Source organism: Cebidichthys violaceus, unplaced genomic scaffold, assembly GCF_023349555.1.
Source record: "Cebidichthys violaceus isolate CVI_PGR_0920_01 unplaced genomic scaffold, fCebVio1.0.p SCAF_16, whole genome shotgun sequence".
Lineage (NCBI taxonomy): Eukaryota > Metazoa > Chordata > Actinopteri > Perciformes > Stichaeidae > Cebidichthys > Cebidichthys violaceus.
The window spans coordinates 11,283,923-11,300,884 of record NW_027176329.1 but is presented as its reverse complement, the minus strand read 5'-3'; the positions used below and the strand labels follow the sequence as shown (position 1 = coordinate 11,300,884).

The following is a 16,962-nucleotide window of genomic DNA, read 5'->3' as shown; positions in this document are numbered from 1 at the left end:
GCTGCTGCTGGTAAGCAGGGGGCACCAGCAGCGGGGGGGGAATCTGTCAAGTGAACGGCTCACTGTTGCTACTGGATTGTGACTCAAATCCATGCTGCCTGGCGGAGGCTTATGGGACTCTATGGTACCCTTGCACTGCCTAACCCCAGACACACACACCAGTGAGGATACCCATGACAACACACTGAAGACCTGCTTCTCATTTTTCTTGCATTTACCACCAATGAGGACGTAAACACCAACTACATATCAATATGTTTGAGCGATCCCGACAGCGTGTATAGACATATCTGATTCTTTAGACATGTAAACTGTACAAGTACCTACATGTCAGTATTTATGTTTGCAATTTTTTTTTACCTTAACATGATTATTATGATTTAAAGTAGAACTTTATGCCAGACTGACTGCAGACAGTTTGCTGCTCTGATTATCCTTTAATATAAAAGGGATTGAAACTGCAGATTTTGCAAATCCCCCTCAAATTCTTGCCATGGCCAATATAAAACTTCCATCCATCCACCCTTTTTTTTTTTTGCCACTTAAGTAGGTCAAATTCACAATGGCTAAGCAAAGTAGTCCAGACTTCCCTTTTTCCCTAGTCAGCATCTACCAAAGCATTTCCAGGCCATGTGGGATGTGTAACCCCCCACCAGCATGTTCTGGGACTGCCTGGGATTTTTGTCAAGGTAGACGAGCCTGGTCCACCTCCATAGGGATGTGTGTAGGACCCTTTCTGGTCAGACTCCTAAACCGCCTCAACTAGCTCTTTTTAAAAACACAAAGGAGCTGTGGTTCTACGGCAAGATGTTTCTGTGTGCCCTCGCTTTTTTCTTAAAGAATGAGCCCAGAAACCCTCGGTGGAAAAAAACCATTAAAGCGGCTTGAAACCCTGATCTCATTCTTTCAGTCACTACCCAGAGCTCATGACCACAGGTGAGAGATCAACTAGTAAATTCACAGCTTTGCCTTCAGGCTTAGCTACAACACCCACATGACTGGGAATTCTGCACCAATTTGCCAGCCAATCTGAGGCCCTAATCTTACCCCCACTCATGAACAAGACCCCAATTCACTTGTACTCCTGCACCTAAGCCAGCAACTTTCTCCTTGGCTGAAGGGTGGGGGGGAATCTAGCAAAGAGGCATGGTGGAGTTGCTGACTCTCATCCAAACCACTTTAGTGTCTGATTAAGCCAACAGCGCTCGGCAAAATGTCGCGATGCAATCCCGAGATAACCGCGCTGGAAACTCTCGACGCCTCAGCTGCTGTGCCTTAAGATTTTACCATTAAAAAAGAAAAAGCTGGGCAAAATCTTGGCAGAGCATAACTACTTCTGCAAAATATCTTTGAGAGCTGTGTATGTATCCACAGCAATAAGTCATTTTGGCAAGCGAATACTGCATCAGCGGCCCCGGCATCTCATGTGCCCAGTCCTACCCTAAGAGACCCTCTGCAGGACATGGTCATCAGCCATTTTCAAGTATAAAAAAAACAAACGCAAATTGAGCTCCATGACCCCCTCCAGTGTTCTTCCAAGATTAAAGATGTTCCATGACCAGGAAGGAAGCGGCACTGCTCCTCCTCAATCTGAGGTTCATCGATCGCCTGGAGCATCCTTTCCAGAACCCTTACATAAGACCTCTGAGGCTGAGCAGTGTGATCACAACCAGAAGCTGCTGGAGCACATCTTTTCCTTTAGTTATTTTTTTTTGTGTGAACCATCACCCACCGTCTCATCTCATTTCAATCATTTATTTTCCTGAACTTCACAAGAACGTAAGCAAATCTGTATTCCTCTAAAGTGTAGAATTAGTCAACAATGACACAAAAAATTAAATTTTTGGCTTGACTGCGTCGGTTTGAGGGAAAAAAACTCACCGTGCCGCCAACAATCCTGCCCAAGGGGTACCAGGCCCTCTCATCGAACCAGTTGAGGAACTCGTAGAAGCCATTTGTGGTGAGATGGTGCGTCGATCTGTAATTGAACCTGAAGCAACAGAAGAGGAAAAAAAGAAAAGAGGGCTGGCTGATTACAAGCACACACAAAGAAGAAACATCATTTTCCATTTATAGACCATAGTTTGCCAAAAAACGTTATCGCTATTGATGGACCAAAAACACTTAACTCGAGGAAAGAAAGAGTTATTTCCTCTCCAGATTTTCTGAAGGTGGTCTGAATGGGTAAGCTGCAGAGACTTCGCCTTGTTAGAATAGGGGCGATAAAGCCTCCATTCACTGTGTGTGCCTTTGTGTCGATGCCAACATCTCTCGGGTCAGCCTTCGGTTAAAAAACTGGAGAGATGAAGGGCGCCGCACCTACTGTGGCATTTTTTTTTTCCAGAACAAAGCCTGCTTATAGCACACAGATAACTAACTGCAACTGCTGGCTGAGGTGACAAAGGCGGAAAATGGGGCTGGTGCTGGGAAACAGAAAAAAAACGACACACAAAAACCCAGAGAATAAATATTAGGAATATCGCCGTAAAACAGGCCTTGATTCGCACCGTAGCGGCGGTAATCCGGGGGGGTTGGAACACTGTCAAGCAGCAGAACGAAAGAGCTGACACCGTCGAGAAGACTACTGCCAAAGACACCAAAGCAAGCGTTCAGTACATTTTCAGAGGCACCTCTTTTGCGGCACAGCTCATTAACGCGAGCTTCTTTATGGCATGTTCAGAGGCCCGTATACCTTATGCTCGACACTTCACGCACACAGACCATATAGCGAGGCAGGGCGGTTCGCGAAAGGACAATTACCCGTCTTAGCGGTCTCTAAAAGAGGCGTACAGCAGACCATCTGACATGAATAATCAGCTCTTTTACACACAAGGGATGTTCTTTGATTCAGACTATATCATGTAGAACAATATCTTCAGCCAGCAAACATGGGAAGGTTACAGCAAGCTACAAAACAACGCAAAGCCATGTTTATTTGCGATTTAGCATCAACGACCATAATTGTTGGGTTTCAAACATGGTGTCTCCTAAAGTGGCGTGGCTGTGGTAATTGAAGGCTGGGGAGCCTCAAAATGGTTTGAATTTGCATTCATGTACATCTTCAAATCAAACGCTAATGGTAGCTCTTAGGTGGACACATCACATTTAACACAAACACAAAATATGACCCGATGTTTTATTCATGCACATGCAATAGTTCATGAGAGCATTTCAAATGGGTTAAAACAAATGACGGGATCTGCACTTGAATCCACATCTATGCCAAAATGTTTTCAATTGGTCCCTTGGCCTTTGACTTCATAGTCATCTAAATCTCACTGAAATCTTCTCAACAGGTCTGTGAGACATCCTACTACCCAGACAGACAAACAAATAAAGTGGACCTACTGGGTCAAGGTAACTATGAGCACATCAATTCAAAAAGGTACAAGAAAGAAATGCCAACACAAAACACAAGGTATAGCTCATAAAAGCACAAGTAACACAGGCCTGTCAACAGCCAATCAGATCAACAGCATTTACTCACTTCCACCTCCTCCACATCCTGAGATTCAGTAGTTTAAGATTGCTGTGTGAACTTTTCATACAAACAATCACTTTAGGAGACAATAAGAAGGTTAAAGGATAACACCTGGAATCTTTGACGGATTAAATTATTCCGGGTAGTTTCAGGACAGTGGTGACAAAAAAAGAGCCTTGAAACCCAGAATGTAATATGACACTTAAATGCACTTAATGGGTTTAGTATTGACGGCTAACATAATTGTATGCAATTTAAGCAATACAAATGTAGGTTTTTCATAAAGTGATACCTAAAAGGCTAGTTATTCTAGTCTTATTTTCTCTTTTACACATTTACTGTTGCTACTTAAAGCGAAAGTATTATTTTTTTTATCAGATTAATGGATAAATAGATACAAAATGGGTAGAATACTGGATTACTAAATTAATCGATCGGGGGGGGGGTCGACGCATTTGACAGGTTGCACTGAAAAACACATTTCCAAGATATTTTGATGTTCTAGTAATTGTCCAGGAACGGAGAGCAATCTTCAAATTGAGTGACTTTTTCAATTCTCCGTGACAGCAGTTACTCATTACATGAGTGAGTCAGAGGCAGCAAAGTGATCGGAAATTAGATAGCAACATTCTCCTTTGGATGACAAAAATGTGAGAGAGAAAGGAAAAAAAAAGAAGAAGTATAACCGTCATTGTGCCTTTTAAAGTGATCTTGAGAAGCTATTGAGGAGCGGGTGTGTGTGTTTATCCTTGGGGCTCCTTGGGTAATCATATCACTAAACAACCAGAGGACCAGGGCCCTGAATCTGAGCACAGTACAGCCTCTATGGCAAACAAACCATCCGGCTGGAATGCAAGAGTCACACAGAAGAGAATAAACTTCCATTGTACTTTCAGCTCAGGTTTGTGTTGGCAAGAATAACTCACATTTTCCACAACTAAAGATTCAATCTTGTGATCGCATCTTCCTTCCAAAGCTCATTTTACTGCTCACAATTTGCAGCGGCCAACCAAACAGTTCTTTTAAAAAGTCAGACGATGCTTCAGACAATACATTTGTCCTTCTATTCTGTGAATCTATATACACATACGTACTGTGGTGTGCCAAGACCCATAATGTTACAAAGCTACAGAGAGAGAGCCAGGTAAGAGAGCGAGAGCTCTACCACAGTAGGACTCTGAATGCAGGTGGAACGACCGGCCACATTTTGCCTCATTGTTCTGCAGCTGTCAAACCAGCGACGCGGAAACTGAGCAAATTCAGAGAAGGCATTGTAAAAAAGACAACTTAGCACGCTGCCCGGCCATATCCGCAAAAAAATAAAACCCATTTTCCAATGATCTCGTGAACAGCCGAGCGGAGTGCTTTATCCCTGCCCTTGTCACTTTGATGGGGCGGATAATGTAGCTCTACCGGGCACATTAGCAATTTAATGCATAGCTGCCAATATGGTCTCGGGCCACGGAGCACATGATGACGAGTCATGCCGCTGTAGCACCTCCGACCACCAGCGAATGAGCAGCACACCTCTAATACCTTGTAAAAAAAACACAAGATTGACAGCTGGAAGGATGAAGGGGAAAATGGGCTCTAGATCAACCCCTCAGATAATATCTCAAAGCAAAAATGAAAATTAGGAGTGGCATATTGTGCATTTTAGATCACTCGGGGCCCCCTGCGTGCACCATAATTCATTTTAATCAAGGTCCGTTTCACTGATTACCAGTTTCCTGTTGAGATAGGGCCATCATCATCAGCATGACTAAGTGGGCTCCATTGCTGTTTACGAGCCAGTAATGCTTCATTCAGTATCGACTACATCATCAGATGCATCGTTGCCCTTTTTTCTCCCACTGGTCTGCGATATGGTGAATGTGTAAATAGACTTTTGGTTCCAAGGGTGTAATCACCAACCCGACTAATTAGCCACCTCTGTCAAGCTCTGAATGAATAACGTGGAGTTCTATCATTTGAAGGCAGCAGTCTTGAAAGACAATAATGAAAAAGGTCCTTGATAGATGATGGTGGAGGAAATTGGTGGTCTGCACTAATCACAATATGAAGTACAAGACACGATTATGGCAAAGCAAAGGATGCAAATAGATACAAATACAAATATATAAAATGGAAATTACTGGAGAATGGAAAAAGTTGATACAAGGTAAAAAACTCAAAAGTAAGAAAGACCGAGAGAAACCAAATTTCTTTAACCTGTGGTTGCTGTTAGTTTTTAGGCAGACGAGTAAAGGGCTGGTAGCTTGTAGATTCAGGATCCAGCATTTGGACACTTCAGAGGGACAGATCCTCACTTGGCCATCACATAAACCAACATCATCCAGTTAAAGAACCGTCTCATGAAGCCCTTCCGGCGACTGTAAATGTGTTTCTCTGATTAGACTCCTAGAGAAGCCCCTTACTCACTGTTTTACAATAACTTAAAACAGGATTACAACTATCTGCACCCTACGAAATTAACCTTTTAACGGTGCACCCGATAGGATTTTCTGGTTGGATTACCCGAGAATTGCATGATGGTTAGTTTTAAGTCCCAATGCACGCTTTCCCGTCCTGTCTCAAAACTAATACCTCCATGCTGGTGGAAAGGGGTCACACTAACTGGCTCACTGGACACCGACAGCTGCCAAATAGCTTTAATAATGCTGAGTGTCCTCCACGCCTGCCATCATCTGACAAGGTGAGGCATCCCGGCATTTTATCGAGCGGCCGTATCACTTCAATCCAAGGGTTTTGTGTGTGCGTGTGCGTGTGCATGTGCGTGTGCGTGTGATGCAGCTGGTTCAATGACCCAGTAAGGTAATTGCATTCCGTGTCTGTGTGATGGCAATATTGTGCACATGGTACTAGACATCACTTAGTAAATCTGAAATAAGATATCTTCTTGAATGAATTACTAGCCTGGCACCTTCTGCAGCAGGTTCAATGAGGCCCCGTATCAGATGATGGTTGTTTTCAGAGACCGGAGCAGCAAAAGCACACGAACAGCATCGCTGGGATATAAAGACCGAACACACCGCTAATTATTGCCAGGTCAACGATTAACAAAACCCAAACAGGCAAGAAAAACAATAAATATTTTAATTTCAATGTGTGAACACTTGCTGACAGTGCAGGGAGCATTCTTCCAATTGAATCTCGACTGCAGAGCTAATCTGTTGAGATAAAGAGGTCCAGGATGAGCGATACAATCCTAATGCTATTGGAAACAACTCCACCACAACAAATATGTCAATAGCAAACACTCCCCTGCATGCTCAAAACACAGATGAAAGAGTTTTTATTTTGTTCTTCAGAAACATCAGCGGCCGTCTTTACCATTAATTAGTTTGGTTACAATAATTTCAGAGGGAACGTGTTGGTCATTGTCCAAAGACCATACCAAGGCCAAAAAAGAAGATACTCTGTGGTAGGTTTGGATATCAGTATGTGGTACATCCCAGGTGTCAACTGAAATAACCCAGTACCAAGTAGTATCAATACTTCTTCCGTCAAACTATACTAGTATTCATATGTTTTTGTGCCCAGATCTAGAAAAAAATGACTAATTGTATTGTTTTGCTCACCGCCAATTACTAAAAGCTTTTTTGGAATCAACAAGACATGTGATTGGCCCCCATTGGGGGGCGGGGGCAACAGGGTGGGTGTCACGCTTCTGCGGCACATTGGATGGGGAAATGCCGTTATCAGTGTTAGCCAGTGGACACACAGCTTCCCTTCACGTGACGGTATCAAATGAAGTACTATATATCGGTACCGGCATCGTAATTCTCTGTACGATCCCCAGCACTACTCTGTAGGACGTGTTGAGAACCTCGCGAGAAAAGAAAAAACATATCGACACCGGAATTCCAATTAACATGCTGGACTGATTAAATGTGCATTTGGATCAGTGCTTAGCGTTGGATTGATACAAAAAGTGCCACTCTAATCTAAGCTTTTCTGAATGAAGCAGCTGGCAATGGTAACAAGCAGATGGTTTGTGTTTTTGTGCCGTGGTGGGGTGCAAGATCATCGTGTCAATACGCAAAGAGCCAAAAGATTGCCTGTTGGAACTAATGAATGAAAATTGAAAAATGACATTGCGTCCTGAGGCAACGAGACATAATGGCATAAATATTGACTTGCCGAGGGGAATAATTTCAATACACATTACTGTGCTCCAGCTTTAACAGCTTTAACTGGGAATACCCAGTAGACAGAGAGCAGTCATAAACTGGCTTTGTTTATTTGCTCCAGCACCACATTTTGACAGTCGAGATAAAGATTCCCACATAAAACAGTTTGGGTTATTCATTTCTGAATTAGGCCGCAGCCTGATAAAGACTTCTCTTTACCCAGGTGCTGTTCTATGGATCTCTCTCTTTTACTCCAATAGAAAATGGGTTAAGAAGCTTGTGGTTTGAAAAGATTTCGGATTTGGAACGTGCTGCTTGTAAAGTGTAAAATACTCAGTGTGAGCCATTTGGAGGCCAATTAGCCATTGAGCTCCACATTTTCCTGACACCAGATTTATAGAGAGCGGAGTCATTTCTATTGACATCCTAATTATCTTTTCACAGACACACGGGCTCTTATTCACACCTGTGAGAACAGCTCGGCGATACCCATCACAATGACACAGACTTAGAATGCCTTGTGGGTCTAATAGAACAATCGATCTTGAATTAGGCTATTTTCTTAGCCGAGCTAAGACAAGATGCTTACACAAGCTGCAAGTAGAACAGGAGAGGCGCGGAATAACAAATTATCCAAACAGGGCAAAGAGTACACAGTGATCACGCATGCAGTAGTAGCAGTGGTCCCATAACAGGACAGGACGGGTGAAGTTGCAAAAATGTCAGATAAAGTAATTTATTAGGTTCGCTGTTCTTTAAAATTGATTTTTTTTTTTGCACTTGTAAAATTAAATCTTGCATCCCTTTTGGCTGCACCTCTCTGACAAGCCAGGAGTAATGAGGGAATTAAAACAAAAAATAACATTTGAATGAAAAATATCAGTTTTGGGCCTATTTAAAAAACAACAACAATGTATTAAAAACTATTAAAAAGAAAGAAAATGCAGAAAGCTCCACATTATAGTGGTAGGCTGCTCAGCAGCAAACGACAAAACTTTAAAAAGAAAGAGTACGAAACTTTGGAGAAAGAAAACAGTTTTTTTCTCTTGCATCAGGTGGGCCTGCTGCTGCCAGTGAAGGGCGCGGGGCAGTGGAGGTCCATTAAGAAATTTCAAGGTACACAGAAAGGCTTCACGCTCCACAGCCTCCTGCATTCTGAGCTAAACGGCTACAAACAGATTAGTGATCTAAACAAAGCGGTGGCACGGCGTGATTCTAACGGCTCTCCACGATGCAATGATGAAGAAGAATGTGCCCGGTCAACTGAGTCCAATGAGGCTGAGGCGGTCCAACAACCAGAATATTTCTACAGCCTACATAGGAATGACACCAAAGTGGGATTTGTGAAACGGCACAGCACGCCGTCTCTAGACTGTTCTACTTATTGCAGGATAACAAATTTATGAATGTCACTGTGAAAACAGCAGAATCTTGAGAGCCGCGTGGAGACAATAGATAAGCTCAGATTTTCAAATGTAGCAGCTTTAAACAGGTGTTCATTTTAAAAAGCACCCTAAAAATAGGCTCCAATTACAAGGGGGGGACAAACAGACTGGGGGTCAGCCGTAATAGGCAGGGGTCGAGATTATCAGCACTTGCAAAAAAACTGTAGGCAGATGTGCGGGGAATCCATCAATGACAGAACCATTAGGCCGCTGTGCTTTTTGTGTTCGATAACACTACACAGAGGTGGCCATGTGGCACACAATTAACCAACTGGAGCTAGGTTAGTATTGATTAGTAATTACAGAAGATGGATGAGAAATCTGAACCCCAACCAGTATCGGCTTCACACCACAGCAATTACCGTGCAGAATGCATTCTTAGGCAAGACGGGTATATGAGTACAGAAAGACGAGGCAGCCTCCCTCGCACCGGTACTAAGTAGACAGTGTGCGAAATGTATACTGCAACCTCGCTGAAGGAGATGTTTGGACTGATGCTAAACAGTCTTCAAGTAGCTCCTATCACACACTTAATATTCCTCTGCATGTTTGCAGAAATGCAGCTGAATCTGTCAGAGTTCAAAGCAAACTGATCGTCTCTTAAAAGATTAAGCTCCTCTTAGTGTGGGCTGTGATATTATGAATTCCCCACAAAGCTCAGCTTCCCATCTCCCAAGAACGCCCCAGACTGAACCGAGACGGGACACGGAATTGGCACAAAGTGGCACGCAAAGCATTCACACGTGAATCCCCCCCAACGGATGGTCAAGAATAGACTCACAACAAACTCACCTGCAGCAATGATTTCTCCTGCTAATTTACTGAACGTATTTGGGTCATCTTCGTATTCTCCTCGGTAAAAAGGCAAGATTTAGCAGAATGATGATGTTGATTGTGACATTTGCAAAAAAAGGCGACTGAAACATCCTCCACAACAACTAATTATATAAGACAACCTATGCAGAGACTGAGCTTTGAGCATGTAAACAAGCACAAAACAACTAAATGTCAGCCGTTTACTAAGCGATGGAGCTTAAGCATTTGCGACCTATAAACAGACCTTAGATTTCTGGGGATCTTCCCTGATCTTGGATCAAAATACTACAGTTTCAAGACCTGCACTAGCCACCCATGTGCATACAACGGACATCCTGTCTGATTAATATATTGGGTTGACAACTGATGAGTGGACTTCAATTGCAAAAGATGTTTTCTGCGACAGCCAGATGGAAAATTAGAAGCACGGTTCTTAGCGCTGCAGATTAAGAGCATGCAGAGAGATGAGTGTCACTAACTGCAATGGAGACACGCTGGGTGGCTGAAACACGATGGGATCAATGTAATATAGATTTCGCCACATGTTGTATAATGGCGATGTAGAGAAATTGCACCTGAGGGGTTATGCACTGTAAACGCTATTAAACCTGTAATCATTGTCTAAAAAATAAATATAAAAAAGGACAGATGGTGGAACATCAGTTCCCTTTACTGAGTTAACAGCGGATGCTCATCACTGAGAAACAAAACAGGAGCAGCTCACTTTTAAACAAGTTAAAAAATTAAAAAATAAAAAAGTGAAAGAATTTTTCATTAATATATACACTGCCTGGCCAAAAAAAAAGTCGCCACCTGGATCATCATGCCTAGTGCCTACTGTACAAGCCTGTGGGGGCAGTGCTATGATCTGGGGTTGCTGCAGTTGGTCAGGTCTAGGTTCAGCAACAGTATGTGCTCAAAGAATGAGGTCAGCTGACTACCTGAATATACTGAATGACCAGGTTATTCCATCAATGGATTTTTTCTTCCCTGATGGCACGGGCATATTCCAAGATGACAATGCCAGGATTCATCGGGCTCAAATTGTGAAGGAGTGGTTCAGGGAGCATGAGACATAATTTTCACACATGGATTGGCCACCACAGAGTCCAGACCTTAACCCCATTGAGAATCTTTGGGATGTGCTGGAGAAGGCTTTGCGCAGCGGTCAGACTCTACCATCATCAATACAAGATCTTGGTGAGAAATTAATGACATTGCAGAAGCTTATCGAAACAATGCCACAACGAATGCGTGCCGTAATCAAAGCTAAAGGCGGTCCAACGAAATATTAGAGTGTGTGACCTTTTTTTTTGGTGGTGACTTTTTTTTTTGGCCAGGCAGTGTATTTACATGAGCCCTTTCAAATTTGAGGTACCTGGTCGGTTTTCAGTGTTGAATTAATTGATGGGTTAACGTCATTATGAAAAATGGATACAATTAAATTCAAGCAGGCATCCAGATCTCTCAAGAAGGAAAATACCCGTGAGCAGAGACCCGATCAAATATGCTCAACTGCATGCTTTGCTAAGAAATTAACAGCAAAGAGCCAAAGGCAATACAAGAAATTAAGTCTACTATGATTTTTGTCCCTGGACTTGAAATGCTATTTCAGTCAGACGGCACGCCATGACTCTTAACAAAGTGGCAATAATCTATAAATATTTTCTATAACTGATAGTATTACCAGTGTGTCAAAGTGAAAGGGGTGATGAACCTCATTAACCACATGATTAATATGTGTTGACTGCTTATTGATAAAAGGATAAATATTATCGTGTGAAAGACCAGCAGATACGGTAAATTATTAGTTTGTTTAAAAAGGCTCCTACTGTGAGTGTTAAGTAGAATTTAACCTTCTCTCGTTCAGCCGGTCCTCCGGGTCACAAACTCTCCTCCCTCAACTCTTTGTTAAAAGCTGCAGAGTCAATAAGCCAAGCTACACGCAGCGCCGGATTTAGAACGGTGTTAAACGTCTTCGAAACAAGAGTGATTCAAGAGCAACTAAAGATTTGTACTCCGAGTCCATTTAAAATGGTACGGCGTGGGGTAAAAAAAAAAATTAAGAAATGGGACGTTTCCCAAAAGCACAGAGTCACTGAATCTCAAACTGCGGCGTGTGAATCAAAGGCAATGGATGAAAGGAATGCCAATTCCACATTTAGCCAAGGAGTCCACTGGGGCAGAGGCTTCTCTTTTATCAAAACCCCACTGTTACCGTCGACCAAAAATAGGGAAGGCATGGCGAGAGCCGGGGTGGAAACAGCAGGCAGCGGTGGATCCCGGAGACGGGGAGTAATTACTGGCACACAAAGAGCTTTGCCATCATAACGGGTGGCTAATCACCTGGATATCGCAAACACAAACACCGAGGACAAACAATGATTACAGGCCTAATCATCACGTGTTGAGATCTCTATTGAAGGAAAAGCAACGGCACAGGTCTGCTCTGAAGTTTCTCGTCCAGCTATTGACGAGGCGTAATGAGAACGGCAATTAACATACAAGTAAAACTCCTGATGTACTTGTGGTAGCCCTCGAACGAACACAGCTCAGAGACTGTAGTGTTCAGAAAGACCGGCCCATTTATGGAGCTACACTCTACTAAATCCCCCCACTGTGAGGCTCTAGGCAGAAAAATCCTGCAGTGAGGGTAAAGTGAGGCCAGCTGCCCACTGCCATCTACCGCTTAAAAATCATCCTCTCCTCATCCCAACATCCACCTGCTGCGGGGAAAAGCAGGACACTGGGAGAAAAGACTATTAAAAGACACAGCAATGGCCCAAAATGAAACCATTAAACTGGATGTTAAAAACACAGCTGTGGACAATTATGCCGTCTACATTACGATTGATTCCACCCGGACAAAAAGTTGTTATTGCTCTGCCCTTTGAGCGTAATGGTTTTTTCGCTGCGAGCCGTACAGTCACTAAGAGACGGTGGAGAAACCCCGGTAAGACGCTTACGCCTCATTGGCTCAAACATCAGTGCCTGGCGCTCAATAACGCTCCAGTCCAAGAAGACACCAAGCGAGTTACGCCGCATCTCTCCAGCGAACATTAATACAGTGTGCCTACATCATAACACGAGTTATTGCAGGCCCCAAAGTTGCCATATCTGCATTTCGGTGGTTTCCGAAATCCTGAGGGGTCAGAATTTACTGCCAGGGCTGAGTAATTATACACTGTCTTCTGTACCACTGTGGTCCCTTCATCATTATTTCCCAGTACATGGCCTCTGCTGTATCATATTCTACGGCTGCAAGATAATGGAGGGGAGAGCAGGAGGGAGTGCTTCTCTCCGGCTCTTCATTTTCTCTCTTGTCCTACAGTGGTGACAAAGCAATGTTTCATTCCTCCACAGGGGAGTCTTTCAGGAGCAATGGACTTTCACATCCTCTTCAGCGCACAGGCAGGTATATGGGCTTTTTTTTTTTTTTTTAAAGATATATCAATATATTTTTAAAGAAAGTATGTTTTTAAAATGATAATTAAAAGATGAGGCGGAGTTTGTAGCAGGATCTCAGGGTGTGGGAAGGGATTTAGGGCAATAACAAATATGATAAATAACTTGGGGCGAGGCATCTCAGGGCTGTGTATGAAATCAATAATATCTTAAAATCGATTCTAAAAGCAACAGGTAGCCAGTGTGAGGAAGTCGGGATCGGTGAGATGTGGTCCAAGTCCGAATCAAAGTCCTTGCAGCAGAATTTTGGATGAGCCGGAGGCAGAGGAGTGATATTTTTTGCTGATGTCAGATCTGGATGCGCTCAGATCAGAGGAGAAATTAGCAGTGAAGTTGTCAAGCGGTAGCAAATGTACAGTGTAGGTTTCACCTTGTATATGAATGAACGCCGCAGCTCGGAGGCTGTGGGCATGTTCATAATTGCCATGTTACACAACCTGTTAATTACACAATAACACTCAAAATGAGTAATCCAAAACAACTAACTGTTGAAAATAATATTGTTAAATGTATTGAATTGCAGTGGACCTCAATTATTTGTCTCAAACGCAGCATAACTATGTCATATGAGATGACGTCTGTTTCAGTAAAAGTGCCAGTGACGTCTCACATCTCTTTCACACACACACACACACACACACACACACACACACACACACACACACACACACACACACACACACACACACACACACACACCTCCAGTCATCCAACAGGCTTCTGCTGTTCCGACTAGTGAGGTGTACCAAGCAGTTGATCATAAATCAAGTGTGTAATTATTTTTTGACTGTAAATCAAATGACCTGTGTTTTTTCTACTGCATGTGGATCTACTCTGTGTATTGTATAACCTGTAGACAGAAAAGCTCTGTAGAAATACCAGTCAGCATGTCATTGTTATGGGTATACAGCAAACCCAAACATTCTTATTAAACCACCTTTCCATAAAGCAATAACCGAACGTCCTCTGTGATCCGTGCGACGGTGACGTTGACTGACAGTCAGACGGCCACCTATGACGAACAAAGGAGCCATAGACCAGGCATGCAAATATTTGCTTTCCAGCCACAATGTCCGTTAGTCTCTCACTTCCCCTACGGACATGGCCACATTTTGTGTTGCACCTTGGCTCGCTGAACAAGCTTGCAAACAAACTCCCAAAGCGAAGGAGCACTCTTTAAAAAGATCTCCAGGCAAGATAATAGCTTAGTCATCTGTAGCACACCGAGCAGCTTTAAAAACGTACCTGCAAGTGTAGATCTCTTATTTCAGACACTTAAAATGCCTGGTCCATTTTCTTTAATAGAATGCAAGTCATATAAGCCGTGAACGTTACGCATGTATAGAATTTTTGGAGAAAGAGAAGATGTGTTGAGGCTAAACCATTCCGTTAACAGACTGCACAAACACACTCTGCATACTGAGACGTTTTGCCCATATTAACTTTCATTTAAATTTGATTTAGCCTGAGTGAACCGGTGTGACAGAGCACATTGCTCATGCTTACAAAAGACGCCGCCAAAGATCTTCAGGTAATTCGGTGAGTGACTCAGTGTAAACAGCAATTCAACTTTTTTTTTTCCTCCCCTCACTTACTTGGGTGGATTGATAAAATCGTGGGCACTGTTATACATTTTAAGTATTAAAAACAAAGCGCACATTACTTTGAGTAGAGAATATGAATTGCTCGTGCTCATACACACCTGTGCGGACATAGAAAAAAGGAAAGACGGCCTCAAAACGGTTCGTTGTCAGATCGGGTCTCCTTTGTGGAAGACAAAAGGAAGACGATGCATGCAACATGAGCTCAGTGCATGCGACCAAAAGAGTGCTCATTTGATGAGCGGCCCTCAATGACCCGCAATCTAATGAGCAACCCGAACACAGATATCAAGACTTTGTAAAACACATAAAACTACTCTGTCATAACTGTGACTTTGCATGCATAATTACACTGGAGGAAGAAGACATTGATTTGTTTGGTGGGAGGGGGGGATGGGAGGAAAGACAACGAGCCTTTTGTTATTCCTCAAATGAAATGTCACCCCAGACGTGGCGAAGCTTTCCCCGCATTAGGGCTCCGGGCGCCACGGATGAAGGATTGCCCGTGGCCACATGGAGAATACTGGAGCTGTATGTGTTGCTAACTCATCACTCGGGCCGAGGCGTCCCGAATGCATCTCAGCACGGGGATTAGCTTTGTTCAGAGTCTGTGACAGTGAAGCCAGAAAGAAGGGGGGAAAAAAAGGGTCCAAATTGAGTGACTGTAGTCTGAGTTCACACCTCTCGACAAGTTGCTGTATTGTGGATACGTGTTCATTTTTGAAACGCGCTCCCTTCAGTGTACTGATACAGTCGGGCTGCACAATAAATCCAGTATTAATCGCAATGTCAATTTTGGGCTCCCACAACTAAATGAACGTGACCGACTGTGATGCGTGCGCCGCTCACAGAAAACTTTGCTGCATATCAATTTGTGATCTCACTATTGATTAAAACAATCTTGATAATCATTTTGGCCATCATCGTGCAGGTTCCCTCCCTGTTTCTGTCAAGCAGCTACTGCTGCCCTACTGCCTTGGGTTATAACTGAGACAAGAAATGGTCAACATTGACCCAACTTAATCAGGAAGCGCATTGAAAGCTACGCTAAGCGAGTGCGGTGTCTACAAACATACCAACAGAAATGGAACTCATAGCACACTGAAAACACACAGTTGGCCTCATCAGTCTTTGAAACTTCAGCAATGATAAAAATCAAGCAGCACAAGCACTCCCCGATAATATATCAGTGTGAAATGCGCAGCGATAGCATCTTAGTAGAAAACGGGGCTTCCGGGCAAAGAGAACACATAAAAAGACAACAATGAGCTCATCCTGGATGGAAACTCCACACTGGATGGATTCAGAGCGGTGAATGGGAGCAAAGGCTTCCTCCCGCTCGCTTGTCTGGGTAGCAAATCTCCAAATCCCAGCCAGAGGGTGTGGGGGTGTGGGGGGGACACACAGATCCAGCACCCTATTACAGGGAGCCTGAAAGATGGGACTGCAGTTCATTCGCAGCCAAATTCAGCTTTTGTCTAGCGGGCCCCATCAAGTAGGGCCCAACCTTTGCTGCGAGTGCCATAATGACATTACGCCAGCTCTTGCTGCAGCAACTGCAGGGTGTGTGTGTGTGTGTGTGTGTGTGTGTGTGTGTGTGTGTGTGTGTGTGTGTGTGTGTGTGTGTGTGTGTGTGTGTGTGTGTGTGATGAAGAGAGAGGCTGATGGAGAAAGAGACAGATAAGTCTCTCAGCCTGACTCCTGATTGAACTGCAGCCAAGAAATGCAGAAGGGGGGAATCATCCCTCTGCACCTGAATGATGCTGATGCAGACAGCAAGACTAATGTCACAAGCCGTACAGCCAGCACCTCTTAAAGAGACACGCTCTGTGCCAGTTCCAGAGCACCCCCCATCAAGTCGGGGAGATCGACATCTTTGTTCTAAGATTTGTAGAAATGACATGATGAAGAGGCAAAGTGGTGAAATCACAGTTAGAGGCCGTAACTTCAGCAACAGCTCTGGAGATGAGGCTCATTTAAGGCCTTATTAACACCTAAGCTGGACTACAGCAGCCCAACTT

General features: G+C 43.5%; 1 protein-coding gene across 1 annotated transcript in view; it reads right to left on the bottom strand.

Annotated features, from left to right (window-relative positions):
• LOC137872794 (dolichyl-diphosphooligosaccharide--protein glycosyltransferase subunit STT3B-like) overlaps positions 1-16,962 on the bottom strand; it is a 73,091-nt gene that overhangs the window by 37,255 nt on the left and 18,874 nt on the right. Inside the window, exon 2 of the mRNA XM_068711245.1 lies at positions 1,882-1,990. Coding sequence (XP_068567346.1) covers positions 1,882-1,990 — 109 coding nt within the window. The remainder of the gene's footprint in view (positions 1-1,881; positions 1,991-16,962) is intronic.